Raw genomic sequence first — 19,355 nt, 5'->3', positions numbered from 1 at the left:
TTCCCATGTTCTCAATTTGCTCAGGGGATGGTGACCCTTTCCCCTTCTCCAGGGGATAAAGTTTGTCTCTTTTAGGGTCTTCCTTGTTTACTAGTATCTCTGGCAGTATGGATTGTAGGATGGTAATCCCTTACTCTATGTCTAAAATCCACATATGAGTGAGTACATATCATGTTTGTCTTTTTATGATTGGATTACCTCGCTCAGAATGGATTCTTCCAGTTCCATCCATTTTCTTGCAGATTTCAAGATTCCATTGTTTTTTTTTTTTTTTTTTTTTTTTTTTTTTTTTTTTTTTTTTTTTTTTTTTTTTTTTTTCTGCTGAGTAGTGCTCCATTGTGTAAATGTACCACATTTTCTCTATCCATTCTTCGGTTGAGGGGCATCTAGGCTGCTTCCAGTTTCTGGCTATTACATATAGTGCTGCTATGACCATGGTTAAACAGATGTCCTTGTTGTATGAATGTGCTTCTTTTGGGTATATGCCTAAGAGTGGAATTGCTGGATCTTGTGGTAGATTCATTCCCATTTTCTTGAGGAGTCGCCATACTGATTGCCAAAGTGGTGTACAAGTTGACACTCCCACCAGCAATGGAGGAGTGTTCCTCTTTCTCCAGATCCTCTCCAGCATAAACTGTCATTGGTGTTTTTTATTTTAGCCATTCTGACAGGAGTAAGATGGTATCTCAGAGTTGTTTTGATTTGCATTTCCCTGATGGCTAAGGATGTTGAACACTTTCTTATGTATCTTTCAGCCATTTTAGATTCCTCTATCGAGAATTGTCTATTTAGTTTTGTACCCCAATTTTTACTTGGATTGTTTGGTGTTTTGGAGACTAGCTTCTTGAGTTCTTTGTATATTTTGGAGATCAGCCCACTGTCAGATGTGGGGTTGGTGAATATCTTTTCCCAGTCTGTGGACTGTCGTTTTGTCTTGCTGACTGTGTCCTTTGCCTTACAGAAGCTTCTCAGTTTCAGGAGGTCCCATTTATTGTTGATCTCAGTGCCTGTGCTACTGGTGTTATGTTCAGGAGGCAGTCTCCTGTACCGATTAATTCAAGGGTATTTCCCACTTGATCTTCTAGTAGGTTCAGTGCGGCTGGGTTTATGTTGAGGTCTTTGATACATTTTGACTTAAGTTTTGTGCAGGACGAAAGGCTTGGGTCTATCTGTAGTCTTTTACATGTTTGCATCCAGTTATGCCAGCACCATTTGTTGAAGATGTTCTCTTTGTTCCAGTGTATATATTTGGATTGTTTGTCAAAAATCAGGTGTTCATAGGTGTGTGGGTTAATATCAGGGTTTTCAACTCTATTCCATTGGTCTACCTGTCTATTTTTGTGCCAATACCAAGCTGTTTTCAGGACTATAGCTCTGTAATAGAGCTTGAAGTTAGGGATGGTGATGCCTCCAGAAGTTCCTCTATTGTACAGGGTTGATTTGGCTATCCTGGGTCTTTTGTTTCCCCATATAAAGTTGAGAATTGTTCTTTCAAGGTCAGTGAAGAACTGTGTTGGTATTTTGATGGAGATTGCATTGAATCTGTAGAATGCTTTTGGCAAGATTGCCATTTTTACTATGTTGATCCTGCCTATCCAAGAGCATGGGAGATCTTTCCATTTTCTGGTATCTTCTTTAATTTCTTTCTTTAGAGACTCAAAATTCTTATGGTACAGGTCTTTCACTTTTTTGGTTAGTGTTACTCCAAGGTATTTTATGTTGTTTGTGGCTATGGTAAAGGGTGATGCTTCTCTGATTTTTTTTCTCCACCAATGTGTCATCCATATATAGTAGGGCTACAGATTTTTTGAGTTACTCTTGTATCCTGCCACTTTGCTGAAGGTGTTTATCAGTTGTAGGAGTTCCCTGGCAGAGTTTTTCGGGTCACTTATGTAGACTATCATATCATCTGCAAATAGTGAGAGTTTGACTTCTTCCTTTCCGATTTGTAGTCCCTTGATCTCCTTTTGTTGTTTTATTGCTCTAGCTACAACTTCAAGGACAATATTGAAGAGGTATGGAGAGAGTGGACAGCCTTGTCTTGTTCCTGATTTTAGAGGAATTGCATTGAGTTTCTCTCCATTTAATTTGATGTTGGCTGTCAGCTTGCTGTATATTGCTTTTATTATTATTCATTCATCAGTTCATGAACAGAAGTAATTTCATATTTATTGTGAATGGTGCTGCAATCAACATGTGCATGCAAATATCTATTTGGGATACTGATTTATTTTCCTTTGGATATATAGCCAATATTGAGATGGTTGAATCATGTGGTAGTTTCATCTTTAATTATTTGTGATGCAGCCATACTGTTTTCATCAGTGCCTGTACTAATTTAAGTCCCTGCGGCTATGTACAGTGTTATCATTTCTCTGCAACCTTAGCAACATGATTTTTGTCTTTAAAAATATCATTTTAGGGTGGGTATAAAATAATTTCATACATGTATAGAAAGTATTTTGATTTTATCCATTCCCTCTACTTCCTCCTTCTACTCTCCCTGGGACTTACCAAGTCATCTCCCTCACAAATGCATGTCCTTTTTGTAAATTATTGTTATTATTAGTAGCTCCGGAATCCAGTTAGTTCTGACCACATGTGCCCAGATGCGGGGTCATCTGCTAGGGCATGAACCACATCCTAAAAGTAAAGTGACTCTCCAGGAGCAGTCATCAACTCTTCCGCCAGTGGTGGGATCTTGGAAGCTTGTCCCCCATTCATCCTGGAATTTTGGTTGACTTGATCTTTTGTAGGTAACCACAAATGCTTTGAATTCATGCATGGAACAGCCATGTCATATCCAGAGAACATCACTTTACAGCACTACTCCCTATCTTCTCCATCTTCTGGGTCTTACAGTGTTTTTGTCTACCTCTCCATGATGTTTTCTGAACCTTAGGTAGGGCGAGGTTGATATGTGTGACCCTTTGATGACTGAACACGCATATTTACTGATTCTCAGCATTTTTATCAGCCAGCTATCAGGAAACCTTAGGTTCTCTGTTCCCTTTCACCATTTCCTGTAAGCTCATTTGAGAATCAAGTCATTTTCTGCATATCTAGGCTTGAAGATGGGCTGTCAGAGGTAACCTTCCTTGGAATTCGACAATTATTTCTCTGCTTACAGGTACTTAGAAGTTTGTGACATCCTCAAGCTCTTTGTGATATTGTAATCATGGGCTGTATAGGTAGGAGTTCCTCTTTTAAATTGTGTGGTTTTGCAGAGGATGTGTGGGAAAGCCTCAGAACAATAGGTATCAGCACCCTGTGGCTACTCTGGATTCCCCTACCCCCAACAGTAGATCTTAACTGCTTCCTTCTTGTTTATTCCCAAAGACAATGACAGGGGATTTGTAAATTCATAAGTTCAGATATGAATCACTAATTACAAGGCTCTTTTATATATGGGTACACATACAAGTTAAAAAGTCTTAATTATCTATTGTGTGTGTGTAACCCTACATTGAGATGTTTAAATGAGAAAAAGTTGAGTTTAAAACATTCAAAATTCTTTATAAAATTGTTCCAAGAAATATCAGATTATTATTTGTTGTATTTATTTTTTATGTAAATTGCTTATGAAAGAAAGGCTATTTTCACTGCTATTATTGTTATTACTATTATTATTATTATTTATTACACCTTTACACCCATCCCCATTGAGCTGGTAAACATTTAACCCAAGACTACATGCTAGGCAAGTGCTTGCTTTTCCATTGAAATACATTAGCAGGCTCTATCCTTTCCCTTCTGTAGGAAGAGGGGGGTGTTGATGCATGGAGCTACAGTTCTGAACATTCTACTGTGGAATTAGGACTAGAGCTGTGCTGGAGAGCAGCCTTACATGGTGGTTTATGTAAGCCAGCACTCAGGAGCCTGAGGCAGGAAACTCTTGAATTCCAACCCAGCCTTTGTTACATAACAAGTCCCTGTTTGTAAAAAGTGACAGAGGAGAGGCTGCTTTAAATGCCTCCCCTGATAACGAGATTGATGATTGATTTATATGCCATCCTAGAGCCTTCATCCAGCAGCTGATGGAAGTAGAAGCAGACACCCACAGCTAAACACTGACTTGGAATCCAGTTGTAGAGAAGGAGGAGTGATGAGCAAAGGGGTCAAGACCAGGCTGGTGAAACCCACAGAAACAGCTGATCTGAACAAGGGGGAGCTCTTGGTCCCCAGACTGATCACTGGAAAGCCAGCATGGAACTGATCCAGACCCCATGAATGTGGATGTCAGTGTGGAGGCCTCGAAAATCTATGGGACCTCTTGTAGTGGATCAGTACTTATTCCTAGCATACGAATGGACTTTGGGAGCCCATTCCACATAGAGGGATACTCTCTGAGCCTAGACACACGGGGGAGGGTCTATTCCCTATCCCAAAGGATATGACAGACTCTGAAGACCCCCCCCATTGAAGACCTCACTCTCTCCGGGGAGCAGAATTGATATGGGATATGTAGGGTGTTAGTGAGGGGGGGCAAGGGAGGTGGGAGGGAGAGGGAACTGGAATTGACATTGTGAAACAATCTTGTTTCTAATATAAATAAAAAATGGGGGGGAAGAAAAGAAATATTGGAGAAAGCTCAACAGAAACAGTTACCAGAAACTGAGAAAAAATAGTCATGGATTATGTACGAAACCTTTTGCCTTTATTAAAATATGAATTTGGGGAATTTGAAAAAAGAGTTTTGCCAATATAATTTAGTGTTTCCCATTTACTGATTTATGGAAGTGTACAAGTGACACAGTAACAGAGACAATTTAAATCTTCCATGGGAATCTCAGGATGAAGGACTGGGAAACATTGTAGAAGGATGAAAGTAATGCCACTGGGACCAGAGGAAATTGTTGCTTTGGGAGTTTTTTGTTTTGTTTTATTCTTTCAAGACAGGGTTTCTCTGTCTAACAGTCTTGGCTGTTCTGGAACTCACTTTGTAGACCAGGCTGGCCTCAAATACACTGAGATCCACTTGTTTCTGCCTCCCAAGTACTGGGATTAAAAAAGTGTGCCACTGCCTGCCAGCCTTTGGAAGCTTTTTTAATGACAGGGAGGGGTTTTTCCATCCTCTTACTTTAACTTTCCTCTTGCACTGAAGTCTGAGATCCCACAGTAATTCTTGAACTGCTACTCCGTTCCTCGCACAGATAGGATCATTTTCATCTGACAGTACTTGTTCTAAGATTTCTATGTCTAGCAATATACATGTCGATTTATACATATTCACAAAACTGCACACACACCTCTTCTTATACTCTACTCTCTCTTTTCCTGGTGCATCCTTAAGCAGCTCTTGGATACAGTATGGCTAGAAATAAAAACAGTAGCATATCAGTGTGTGCCATTGGCGAAGGCAAAGCTCTCTGCTTCATTTCCTTCCTTTCTCCCTCCCTCCTTTCCTTCTCTTCTTTTAAAGTTTTTGGTGTTTTTGAGACAGGGTCTCATCATGTAACCGGGCTATCCTGGAACTCACTATGTAGACCACACTGGCCTCAAACTCACAGAGCTCTGCCAGCCTCTGCCTCCTGAGAGCTAGGGTTTGGTGTGCACCAGCACTTCCAGCATTTCATTTCTTTGTTCAGGAGCTGTTTTGTCCAACTCAGAAGCCCCTAACTACAGTTGGCTTTTCAAATGTACACTCATTACAACTGCGCTGTAGATTGCTTACCTAGTATGCTTGGGGCCCAAAGTTTGATCTCAGAATCATGCACAAAAAAGTAAATAAATCAAAATTAAATAAAATGGAAAATTTGGTTGCTTATCTGCATTAGCTATATTAAGGGCTCAATAGCTATAGGTAGCCAGATACCACGTAGGCTAACACAGAAGTACAACTTTTCTATAACTGCAGGAAGGACAGAGCTGCCCTAAGCCTAAACATCTTCTGTGGTGCCAAGCTCACTGCCTGGATGCTGAAGTACTTTATAGATGGATCTTGACACTTTCTTTTCATGTTCCTTTAGCTAGGTTCCCAGTACACTGTTTACATGAAAAAGGAAAATGTTTGCCCATACAAGGTTTGCAGTTCCTCTTCTGTTAAAATTGAAAGGAAACTAATCAAAGTATAATAGTATATTTCTATTTTAATAAGGTTTCAGTAGCACATAGTCATTTTGTTTCTCTTCTCTATTAAGATTGATGTCATACTTGTATAATGGGGTGCTTCAAATGTAATTCAACACTGACTTATTAATTATTTCCTAATAGCACCACTCATATATGTTTATGTCTTAATGATGGAAAGCCTTATAGGATTACAGTTTTCTGCTTTCTGAGACATGATCTCACTATTAGCATAGACTTGCCTCAAATTCATGATCCTCCTTGAAAGGTTCAGGCATTATGCAGGCCTGTCCTTTATACCTGGCAGAAACCATTCAGGCAGGACCCTGGTCATCCCAGGGTTCCATGGGAAGTAAGTCTGCATGCAGGTGTAAAGGACCCCTTTAAAAGACAGACCGATGCCCACCCTCTCTCCTTTCTCTCTTCTCCCACTCTCATGCTCTCTTCTCTCTTACTCCCTCTCTCTGTTCACTAATTATTCTCTCTCACTCTCTGTCATACTCTGTTCTTCCATTTCTCTCCCTCCCCACCCAGCTCTCCTGGTAATAAATTCTATGATTAATATACCCTTTATGCTCTCTATAGTTGTGTTCCTTTGCGCCAGTTTCCATCTCGTGATTTTGTTTCGGTTTCGCTTCTTTTCTTTTTATCTTTCTAATTTTTAAACTTTTTTTTTTTAATTATTACTTTTATCGCAATAACTCTTCACTCAAGTGTCACATGATAAAAGGGACGTATATTTTACATACTTGTTTTCATGAAGAATATTATAAGCTCCTTACATCCATCAAGAATTTCAGTATTTGAGATGTTACCTGTTTTATGGCTTTTTCTTTAGTGACATTATCAGTACATAGGGTTATTCATTAGCACTTTTTTTTTTAATTTTAATTTTATTTTATTAGTTCTAGTTAGGGAACAAGCTTATTTCAAGTCCCTTCTCCCTCTCCCTCCCCTCACCCCCAAACTTTCTCCCCCACCCCCAGCCCACCCCCCCAACCCCATCCACCCACTACTCCCCAGGCAGGGTAGGGCCCTCAACGGGAGCTCAGCAAAGTCCACCAAGTCTTCCTATGCTGATCCTGGGCCCTTCCCCATGTGTCCAGGGCCAGAGTGTAACTCTTCATATGGGATGGGCTCTCAAAGTCCCTTCTTGCACCAGGGAAAAATACTAATCCACTACCAGAGGCTCCCTGGAGTGCAGAGGCCTCCTTATTGACATCTATGTTCTGGGGTCTGGATCAGTCTTGTACAGGCCTCCTGGACAGCATCTGGGGTCGATGTGCTCTCCCTTGTTCAGGCCAACAGTTCCTGTGGGTTTCTCCATCCTAGTACAGACCCCTTCGTTCTTCATTCCTCCCTCTCTTCAACTAAATTCCCGATTTCGGCTCATTGTATATCTGTGGATGTCTGTCTCTGTTTCCATCAGCCACTGGGTGAGGGCTCTAGGATGGCATAAAGAGAAGTCATCAATCTCATTTTAGGGGGAGGGTTTTTAGGTTATCCTCTCCACCATTGCCTGGATTGTCAGATCGTGTCATCCTTGTAGGTCTCTGGAGATCTCCCTGGTTCCTGATCCCTTCTCGGGCCTACAGTGGCTCCCTCTGATATCGTTTCTCTCATCTTGCTCTCTTTCCTCTATTCTTCCCCCAACTCAATGTTTCTGCCCCTCCATTTCCTCTCCTCTTCTCCTCTTCTCTTGCTCTTATTGTAGCAGCTCCTTCCCCCCCCCACCCTCATGCCCCCAATTAGTTCGGGAGTTCATGCCACTTCCATTCCTGGGGACCATTTAACCCTTAGAGTCCTTCATGTTTCCTAGTTTCTTTGGTGAAGAGCATTATATACTGGTAGTCTTTTGTTCTATGTCTAAAATTCATATATCAGTGAGTACATACCTTGCTTGTCTTTTTGTGACTGGGTTACCTCACTCAGGATGGTTTCCTCTAGTTCCATCCATTTGCCTGCGAATTTCAAGATTCCATTGCTTTTTTCTGCTGAGTAGTACTCCATTGTATAAATGTACCACATTTTCTCAATCCATTCTTCAATAGAGGGGCATCTAGGTTGTTTCCAGGTTCTGGCTATTACAAACAATGCTGCTATGAACATGGTTGAACATATGTCCTTGTTGTAAGTACATGCCCTATTTGGGTATATACCCAAGAGAGGAATGGCTGGATCTTGAGGTACACTGATTCCCATTTTTCTGAGCAACCGCCATACTGATTTCCAGAGTGGTCTTACAAGATCGCACTCCCACCAGCAATGGAGGAGTGTTCCTTTTTCTCCACATCCTCTCCAGCATAGATTGTCATTGGTGTTTTTTATTTTAGCCATTCTGACAGGCGTGAGATGGTATCTCAGAGTTGTTTTGAGTTGCATTTCTCTGATGGCCAATGATTTTGAGCACTTTTTTAAGTGTCTTTCAGCCATTTCAGATTCCTCTGTTGAGAATTCCCTATTTAGTTCTGCACCCCACTTTTTAATTTCATTGTTTGGTGTTTTGGTGGCTAGCTTCTTGAGCTCCTTATATATTTTGGAAATCAGTCCTCTGTCAGATGTGGGATCGGTGAAGATCTTTTCCCATTCTGTGGGTGGTCGTTTTATCCTACTGACTGTTTCCTTTGCCTTGCAGAAGCTTCTCAGTTTCAGGAGGTCCCATTTATTAATTGCAGACCTCAATGTCTGTGCTTCTGGCGTAATGTTCAGGAAGTGGTCTCCTGTGCCAATTTGTTCAAGGGTAGTTCCCACTTTCTCTTCTAGAAGATTCAGTGTGGTTGGATTTATGCTGAGATCTTTGATCCATTTGCACTTAAGTTTTGTGCATGGTGACAGGTATGGATCTATCTGTAATTTTCTGCATGTCCGAATCCAATTGTACCAGCACCATTTGTTGAAGATGCTGTCTTTTTTCCATTGTATAGATTTAGCACCTTTGTCAAAAATAAGGTATCCATAGGTGCGTGGGTCGATATCAGGGTTTTCAATTCGATTCCATTGGTCTATCAGTCTATTTTTGTGCCAATACCAAGCTGTTTTCAGAACTATGGCTCTATAGTAGAGCTTGAAGTCGGGGATGGTGATGCCTCCAGAAGATCCTTTATTGTAAAGAGTTGTTTTGGCTATCCTGGGCTTTTTATTTTTCCATATAAAGTTGAGTATTGTTCTTTCAATGTCTGTGAAAAACTGTGTTGGGATTTTGATGGGGATTGCATTGAATCTGTAGATTGCTTTTGGCAGGATTGCCATTTTTACTATGTTAATTCTACCTATCCAGAGCATGGGAGATCTTTCCATTTTCTGGTATCTTCTTTAATTTCTTTCTTTAAAGTCTCAAAGTTCTTATTGTACAGGTCTTTCACTTTTTTGGTTAGTGTTACCCCCAGATATTTTATGTTGCTTGTGGATATTGTGAAAGGTGATGTTTCCCTGATTTCTTTCTCATTGGATTTATCATCTGTATATAGTAGGGCTACTGATTTTTTTGAGTTAATTTTGTATCCTGCTAACTTGCTGAAGGTGTTTATCAGCCGTAGGAGTTCCCTGGTAGAGTTTTTCGGGTCACTAATGTAGACTATCATGTCGTCTGCAAATAGTGAAAGTTTTACTTCATCCTTTCCAATTTGTATCCCTTTGATCCCCTTTTCTTGTCTTATTGCTATAGCCAGAACTTCAAGTACAATATTGAAGAGATATGGAGAGAGTGGACAGCCTTGTCTTGTTCCTGATTTTAGAGGAAACGCTTTGAGTTTCTCTCCATTTACTTTGATGTTGGCTATTGGTTTGGTATATATTGCCTTGATCATGTTTAGATATGTTCCTGTTATTCCTGTTCTCTCCAAGATCTTTATCATGAAGGGATGTTGGATTTTGTCAAAGGCTTTTTCAGCATCTAGTGAGATGATCATGTGGTTTTTCTTTTTAAGTTTGTTTATATAGTGGATTACATTGATGGATTTTCGTATGTTGAACCATCCTTGCATCCCTGGGATAAAGCCTACTTGATCATGGTGGATGATTTTTCTGATATGTTCTTGTATTCGGTTGGCCAATATTTTATTGAGTATTTTAGCATCGATGTTCATGAGGGATATCGGTCTGTAGTTCTCTTTCTTAGTCATATCTTTGTGAGGCTTGGGTATCAAAGTGATTGTAGCCTCATAGAAAGAGTTTGGCAATATCCCATCTGCTTCTATTGTGTGGAACAGTTTGAGGAGTACTGGAATTAGCTCTTGTTTGAATTTCTGGTAGAATTCTGCAGTGAAGCCATCTGGCCCTGGGCTTTTTTTGGTTGGGAGGCTTTTGATTACTGCTTCTATCTCATTAGGGGTTATAGTTCGATTTAAACTGTTTATCTGATCTTGATTTAATTTTGGTAAGTGATATTTATCCAGAAAGTTGTCCATTTCCTTTAGGTTTTCCAATTTTGTGGAATACAGGTTTTCAAAGTATGACCTAAAGATTCTCTGGATTTCCTCAGTGTCCGTTGTTATGTCTCCCTTTTCATTTCTGATTTTGTTAATTAGCATGCTCTCTCTCTGCCTTTTGGTTAGTTTGGCTAGAGGTTTGTCTATCTTGTTGATCTTCTCAAAGAACCAACTCTTTGTTTCATTGATTCTTTGTACTGTTTTCCTAGTTTCTACTTTGTTGATTTCGGCTCTCAGGTTGATTATTTCCTGGCGTCTACTCCTCCTTGGTGAGTTTGCTTCCTCTTGCTCTAAAGCTTTCAGTTGTTCTGTCAATTCTCTAATGTGACTTTCCTCCAGTTTCTTCATGTGAGCACTTAGTGCTATGAACTTCCCTCTTAGCACTGCTTTCAGGGTGTCCCATAAGTTCGGGTATGTTGTGTCTACATTCTCATTAAATTCTAGAAAGTCTTTGATTTCTTTTTTTATTTCTTCCTCAACCAAGGAATGGTGCAATTGGGAGTTATTCATTTTCCACGTAAATGTAGGTTTTCTGCAATTCGTATTGCTGTTGAATTCTAGCTTTAATGCATGGTGGTCTGATAAGATACAGGGGGTTATTTCAATACTTTTGTACCTGTGGAGGTTTGCTTTGCTGCCAACTATGTGGTCAATTTTTGAGAAGGTTCCATGTGGCGCTGAGAAGAAGGTATATTCTTTTGTGTTTGGATGGAATGTTCTATAGATATCTGTTAAACCCAGTTGTGTCATAACTTCTTTCAGATCCTTTGTTTCTTTGTTAAGTTTCTGTCTAGTAGTTCTGTCCAGTGGTATAAGGGGGGTGTTGAAGTCTCCTACTATAAGTGTGTGTGGTTTTATGTGTGGTTTGAGCTTTAGTAATGTTTCTTTTACAAAAGTGGATGCTTTTGTATTAGGGGCATAGATGTTCAGGATTGAGACTTCATCTTGATGGACTTTTCCTGTGATGAGTATGAAATGCCCTTCTTTATCTCTTTTGATTGCTTTCAGTTTAAAGTCTAATTTGTTAGATATTAGTATTGCTACCCCAGCTTGTTTCTTGAGCCATTTGATTGGAAAATCTTTTCCCATCCTTTTACTCTGAGGTATCGCCTGTCTTTGAAGTTGAGGTGTGTTTCTTGTAAACAGCAGAAGGATGGATTCTGTCTTCGTATCCATTCTGTTAGCCTATATCTTTTTATGGGTAAGTTAAGACCATTGACATTCAGGGATATTAACGTCCATTGTTCATTGGTTCTTCTTAGTTTTGGATTTATTGTTGGTGGTATCATTGCGTGTGGATTTTGCCCTTCTGTTTCTTTTTGTGTTTGGTGAAATTCGATTAACTACTGACAGTGTTTTTGTGAGTGTAGTTATGTTCGTTGGGTTGGAGTTTTCCTTCCAGAGCCTTCTGTAGTGCTGGATTTGTTGATATGTATTGTTTAAATCTGTTTTTGTCGTGGAATATCTTGTTTTCTCCATCTATAGTGATTGAAAGTTTTGCTGGGTACAGTAGTCTGGGTTGACATCCATGCTCCCTTAGTGCTTGTAGGGTATCTATCCAAGACCTTCTGGCTTTCAGAGTTTCCATTGAGAAGTCGGGTGTGATTCTGATTGGTTTGCCTTTATATGTTACTTGGCCTTTTTCCTTTGCTGCTCTTAATATTTTCTCTTTATTCTGTAGATTTGGTGTTTTGATTATTATGTGTCGGGGCGACTTCTTTTTGTGGTCCAGTCTGTTTGGTGTCCTGTAAGCTTCTTGTACTTTCATAGGCATATCCTTCTGTAGGTTGGGGAAGTTTTCTTCTATGATTTTGTTGAATATGTTTTCTGTACCTTTGAGCAGTATTTCTTCACCTTCTTCTACACCTATTATTCTTAGGTTTGGCCTTTTTACGGTGTCCCATATTTCCTGGATATTTTGTGTTAGGGTTTTGTTGGACTTGAGGTTCTCTTTGGTGGATGAATGTATATCCTCTAGCGAGTCTTCAGTGGCTGAGATTCTCTCTTCCATCTCTTGAATCCTGTTGGATACACTTACATCTTTAGTTCCTGATCGTTTATCCAACCTTTCCATTTCCAACATGGTCTCATTCTGTGTTTTCTTTATTGTGTGTATTTCAGCTTTCATGTTTTGAACTATTTCAAGAGCTTCCTTCACTTGCTTGGATGTTTTTTCTTGGCTTTCTTTAGATTCTTTAAGAGATTTATTTATTTCTTGAATTTTTTGGTTTGTCTTTTCCTCCAATTCATTTAATTTTTTGTTTGCTTTCTCTTCTATTTCTTTAAGGGATTTTCTTGTTTCCTCTTTAAAGGTCTCTATCAACTTGCTGAGATAATTTTTGAGGTCCATCTCATCTTCATGCTCTGTGTTGGGCTTTTCAGCTCTTGCCGGAGTGGAGTCCCTAGGTTCTGGTGGTGTCATGTTGGTCTTTGTGTTGTTGAGTGAAATCTTATTCTGTCTTCTCCCCATATCCTTTTAGTGGGTGCGGGTGGGTTCTCTCTATCTCCTCTTGTGGCCCAGTGGTGTGTGGGGGCTAGGAATTCGATGTCCACAACTCTAGATGATCTCGACGCTCCTGGTGGTCTCCTCGCTAGTTCCTAGTTTCTTGGTCGTTCGGTGGAATGGAAGAGTGGGGTGCTACCAGATTTGGGGCACAGGGAGCTCCTCCCTGCCTGGGCTTGTCTGGCCCAAGCCGGCAGGCACAGGCGGGGGTGGTGGGATGGGGGTGGTGGGGTGTTCTGGTCTGGGGTCGGGAGCGGGCAGGAGCTCACTCACCTAGTTCCAGGTCAGTCTGCGGCGGCGGAATGTAAGAATGGGGTGCTAGCAGATTGGTGGGGCAGGGGGCTCCTCCCTGTCTGGGCGTGTCTGGCCCAAGCCGGCAGGCTCAGGCGGGGGTGGTGGGATGGGGGTGGTGGGGTGTTCTGGCCTGGAGTCGGGAGCGGGCAGGAGCTCACTCACCTAGTTCCAGGTCAGTCTGCGGAGGCGGAATGTAAGCTAATTTTTAAACTTTTACAAAAGAATATCACTCCTTCCTTGGCCTCCCAAGTTCTGAGATTACATCTAAGTATTACTCTTTCAGAAAGAGTATTTTATCCCTGAGCCTTGAGGAGAGAGGTTTGACAAAGACATCCCATTTAGGACAGAGCGTTCCAAAGTTTCTCACTCTCTGCACATTGTCCAGTTGTGGGTCTCTGTGTTAGTTCTCATCTACTTCAGGAGGAAGCTTCTCTCTGATGAGGGCTGAGTGAGAAACAGATCTATGAGTATAGCAGTATGTCACCAGGAGTCATTTTTTGCTATGCTCTTTGAACAGAATAACAGTCATAGATTTTCCCCTAGGCCCATGATCTATCTAGTCTCAGGCTCTTGGCTACTTCAGTAGTATTAGGTATGAGTTCTGTCTCATGGTGTGGGCCTTAAATCCAATAAAAAAGTGGTTGGTTAACTTCATAACATTTGTGTCACTATTGCACCAGTATATTTTGCAGGGAAGTTGATGCTATAGATCATAGGGTTTGTATCTAGGTGATACTGATGGTGACTTTTCACCTCTAGCAGCATGCAGAATACTTTCCAGGACCACAAATGCTAGTAAGTAGGGGTAAAGTTTCTAGTTGGGCACCAGGTTGTCTTTTTTGGGTTTGATAGTTTAAGTGTTGTCTTTAACAATAGGGCCTCCCCATTAGATTGTGGAGAGCAACCAATAGCCTTGGCAATAGCCTGTGGTGTTTGAGAGTCCATGAGATTACTTAGGCCAACAGGGATCTATGCAGAAGAGGAGCGATCAGATTTTAAGAGCTAGAGGTGGTGGATGACTCCAAGGCGTGACCCTTCCAGACACAACATGTCTGATGTGTATAGAAAATCACAGAGACTGAGGCACCACATATAGGGACGGTTCAAGCCAGATGTGATCCCAGAACTGAGAGAGGAAGTGAGTACCATGTCCATCCCTTACCAAGATGTTATTTGCAATTGATACGTGCTGGCGAAAGGAAAATCAATTTTCTCCAGAGGAGTGCCACTGGGAATATCAACCACACTTCAGGGCAGGTCCCATGTCCAGAAGTAAACGACCAATACAAGATGAACTCCGTGGTGGTGGTGGTGGTGGTGGTGTGTGTGTGTGTGTGTGTGAGTGTGTGTGTGTGTGGTGTGTGTGTGTGTGTGTGTGAGAGAGAGAGAGAGAGAGAGAGAGAGAGAGAGAGAGAGAGAGAGAGAGAGAGAAACACACAGAGAGAGGCAGAAAGAGAGAGAGACAGAAAGAGAGAGAGACACACACAGAGAGATATGTTGGGTGAGGGGCTTTTAAATTTTGTTTTGGAATTTATTCTGTCATACTGATTTTTTTGTTAGTTTTGACTCTCATTTTTTTCTTTCTTAAAAATGGGCATGAGAGAGAGAACATGAGGTTAGGCTGGTAGGGAGAGGAGAAAGATCTGGGAAGAGTTGAGACGGGTGAAACACCATCAAAATACACTGTATGAAAAAGGTAAGTAAAAAGAAACACCTTCATGCCCCAGATTAGGATACAAACTTATCTGCAAATGTCACCATTATTCTGTATTTCAAAGTGAAAAATTCTTTGTAAGATACACAGCATGAGAAAGGAACAAGTATAAAACTTTTAATAGCAACTTAGCAAGAAAATATTCCTAGACTATCCCTCTTCTGCAATTTTTTTATGCCTTTGCAATTTCCTCCCTTGAACTAACTTTTAATTTTTTTTGTTTTCTTACCATTAGGAAATATCTTTAATTTTAATATTATGTTGAAATGTTTTGCTGAGAGGAAATATGTTTCAGGTTTTCAAGATGATTATTGAAGTTTTAAGTTCTTCTAAAATGGGAACAGACTTAGCAAATTGTCCCACCTGTAACATCCCATGTGATACCAGCCTGGTCTTGGTCACCAAGATTGCAAGGACCTGTCATTAGAGTTAGTGTGGCATTTCCAGAGTCAATCACAGGATAGGTCTTCAGTAGAAGTTGTTTCTAGGCTCTCCATATTGTCAGGTTTGTCTTCTATCTTCGCTCACTATTCTGGGTTCATCTCCTTTATAAACAGGACACACATCTCCCTGGAAATACAATTGGAAACTTTCTCAGTTACACAAATGGAAAAGTTTCAAGGCTTTGTTATACCCACTGTCTTTTTCTTTCCTAGCTTCCCTACTCAGTCTGCACACATGTGTGTCCTCCAGGGACCCGGAAGGGGATTCGCCAGGGGGAGCCCATATGCTGCTTTGATTGCATCCCGTGTGCTGATGGATATGTGTCAGAGAAACCAGGTAGAGGCGGTCACTATTTTGTTAGTAGTAAAACGACTAGATTAAACATTTACTGTCAAAGAGGTCCTTAGAAACACTTTTTATAAAAGATGTAAGCAAAATATGGCAAAAATGATTAATGTATATGGCAAAAATGATTAATGTCTATCAAATTATTGAATGTTCTGTACAGTGTGGATAAAAGATGATAATGTTTTTCACTTCTGAAACTACTATAGCTGGGAAAGACCTATCACCCCGAAGTTCATAAGAAACACCAAACAAAATACAGAAAATGTGAAATGTGAATAAATTCATAAAAATCTTAACTATAGTTTTTGAAATAGTTTCAAGACTAACCATAGTTGGAGAAGAGTCACCCGCTTGTTTTCAGGTTCTCAGCACTGAGAGCACATGCATTGCACAGCTGCTGCTGCATGAACTCCTGCAACAGCTGGTTCAGTTGCTGCTCTCTGGAGGTGACTTGGGCAGCTCAGTTTTCTGAAGTGTGTAGTAACAGGTTTATTTAGATTTCTACTTCTTGTTGTTATTGAAGGAACAAAAATGCCTTGCCACATGTTCCTTAAGAGTAACTATGTAAAAGGATAAAATGGTCTGCAGTGAAAACAAGCACCCTGTAACCTGTACAACTCCCTAGCTACAGGTCCCAGTCTCCACCTAGAATTCCATTCAGTGATGTAAAGACCGGGAGTCAGAGTGACTGAAAGGAAACACCTGCCTTTCTCTTTTCTTTTCTTTCCTTTTCTTTCTTTTTTTTTTGAGACACAGTTTCTCTGTATTGCTTTGGAGCCTGTCCTGGAATTCATTCTGTAGACCAGGCTGGCCTTAAACTCACAGAGATCTGCCTGCCTCTGCCTCCCAAGTGCTGGGATTAAAGATGTACATCATCACTGACCAGCTGGAAACACCAGTTTTTCTCTAGAACTTTACATTAGCAATAGGTAGATCCATTCCTCTTCTGCCATAACTTCACCTCAAGTAGCTTTTTCTTGTTCAACAACACTTTCTTTTAGAGCCTCCATTCCTCCATCCATCCATCCATCCATTCAGACTTAGCTTTCTTACCTCAGGGACTAGAGTTGGTGGTTTTGTATTTCTTCCTAACCTCATCCTCACCACTCATTCAAATGAGCATCTGGAGTTGAGGACATTTGAATGGGCACATAGATGATTCTCCTCCACAAAGGGATATTGAATGAGAGACTGAAAACACAAGATGCTTAACCAATTGTGTCCAGTCCACTTGATTGCCTCGCCTCAGTAGCTGTGACTTTCTCACTGATGGGTAGTTCAAGGGTTAATAATGACACAAGCCTCTCTCCGCAATATATAGTTAGAGGAGAAAGAAAGGAACACATCACTGAAAAGGCAACTCAAGAAAGCTGGGATTGGGAAGAAATGCTCAGTTCCTAAAAGTGAAAACAACTCTCAATCTGTTACAGAATCTGGAGGCACAAAGGCTATCTTCCCACTACTGATTTTAAGATCTCTCTCTCTCTCTCTCTCTCTCTCTCTCTCTCTCTCTCTCTCTCTCATACACACACACACACACACACACACACACACACACACACACACACACACACACACACACACCCCTTGCTCAAGTCTTTAACTGTCCTGGATTATTCACAGTTAAAATTGACAACTGGATTGTCTTGCAGTCAATTCTCTGCTCTTTCTCAATAGGTCAAAGAGAATGTGATGCATGTGGGGAAGACGACTGGTCCAATGCACAGAAGAGCAAGTGTGTGCCAAAAGAGGTGGAGTTCCTTGCTTATGAGGAGGCCCTGGGATTCACCCTTGTCATCCTCTCCATCTTTGGGGCACTTGTGGTCTTGGCAGTCACTGTGGTGTATGTGATCCACAGGCACACTCCCTTGGTGAAGGCCAATGACCGGGAGCTGAGCTTCCTCATTCAGATGTCTCTGGTCATCACAGTGCTCTCATCCATGCTCTTCATAGGCAAGCCATTGAACTGGTCCTGCATGGCCCGCCAGGTCACTCTGGCACTAGGCTTTTGCCTTTGTCTGTCTTCCATTCTCGGAAAGACTATCTCACTCTTTTTTGCCTACAGGATTTCCAAATCCAAAACCAGACTTATATCCATGCACCCCATTATTCGAAAACTCATAGTGCTGATCTGTGTTTTAGGGGAGATTGGTGTATGCTCAGCTTACTTGCTGTTGGATCCTCCGAGAATGTACAAGAACATTGAACCTCAAAATGTAAAGATCATCTTTGAATGCAATGAAGGCTCTATAGAGTTTCTGTGCTCCATATTTGGTTTTGATGTCCTTCTGGCCTTACTGTGTTTTCTTACAACCTTTGTGGCTCGCCAGCTGCCAGATAACTACTATGAAGGGAAATGCATCACTTTTGCAATGCTGGTCTTTTTCATTGTCTGGATCTCTTTTGTCCCTGCTTACTTGAGCACCAAAGGCAAATTCAAAGTGGCCGTGGAAATATTTGCCATTTTGGCATCCAGCTATGGCTTGTTAGGCTGCATATTTCTTCCCAAGTGCTTCATTATTTTGCTGAGGCCAAAGAGGAATACTGAGGAGACTGTGGGTGGGAGAGTCCCCACTGTAGACAGGAGCATCCAGTTGACCTCAGCTTCTGTGAGCAGTGAGCTTAACAACACCACAGTGTCCACTGTTCTGGATGAGTAGAGTTGGGAGTCCCATGTGACATGCAGAGTTTGACAATGGCCTGGCAAAACTTTCCCTTTCACGTTGCTTCTGAAGCAGCTGCTCTGGGGGTAATATTAGTTTGTTGCTGTGTTAGTGTAATGTTTAAATGTCATGAATGAAATTTCATTCTGTGACATACCATTTAGCATGGATTAGAATGCCATTTATTATTGAAACTGGAAACTATTTCATTAGAATTTTAAAGTAGAGGATGTACATCAAGAGAATTTATCAAAAATGGCAGTAAAATTGCTTATGAATATTTTCTTAAATAATGAGTATCTGTTCTAGATGTTTACAGTAAATAAATACACATGAATAGGACAAAGAGAGATCTTTTCTCATCTTGTTGATGCCTCTCTGAAATAGACTGTCCTATTTTTTAAAATTACAGCTGTGATGGATGGGAGATAGCTTGGTTGTTAAGAGCGCTGGTAGCTCTTCCAAATGACCCAGGTTCAGTTCCTAGCACTTACTATCATGTCTCATAATTGTTTGCAACTATAGTTCCAGGGAGCCAATCCTGTCTTCTCATGCCTCTGGCTATCAGGCTAGCATGTATTACACAAACATGCATGCAGGCAGAACTCTAATACACATAAAAATAAGAAACTGATGCTCTGAAATCTTCCCTGGGAGAAGTCGCTTTAGTGAATTCTTGGAAGATAATTTGTGCTTTTAAGGACTTGCATATCAGTCAGATTGAGGGGACTGACATTGTTAATATTGATAAATTTCTATTGATAAAATTCAATTTCTTCTTAAGCTACTAATGAGAACAGATTAGCTTCTTTGAGGCAAGATATGATCCTGCTCCAGGCTTTCCTGGAAGAGAATAATTTGTAACATGTCTGGGTTTCAAAACATTCCTCTGC

At 40.8% G+C, this 19,355-nt stretch overlaps 1 protein-coding gene across 1 annotated transcript in view; it reads left to right on the top strand.

The window, feature by feature from the left end:
* Positions 1 to 18,459, top strand: part of LOC100759878 (vomeronasal type-2 receptor 1) — a 39,453-nt gene extending 20,994 nt beyond the window's left edge. Inside the window, exons 5-6 of the mRNA XM_027391625.2 lie at positions 15,664 to 15,787; positions 17,477 to 18,459. Of these exons, the coding sequence (XP_027247426.1) occupies positions 15,664 to 15,787; positions 17,477 to 18,459 (1,107 nt within the window). The remainder of the gene's footprint in view (positions 1 to 15,663; positions 15,788 to 17,476) is intronic.
* The last annotated feature ends 896 nt before the right edge of the window (positions 18,460 to 19,355 follow it).

This window comes from Cricetulus griseus (genome assembly GCF_003668045.3).
Source record: "Cricetulus griseus strain 17A/GY chromosome 1 unlocalized genomic scaffold, alternate assembly CriGri-PICRH-1.0 chr1_0, whole genome shotgun sequence".
Lineage (NCBI taxonomy): Eukaryota > Metazoa > Chordata > Mammalia > Rodentia > Cricetidae > Cricetulus > Cricetulus griseus.
Note: the sequence above shows the minus strand (reverse complement) of the source record. Positions and strands in the feature narration are given on the sequence as shown.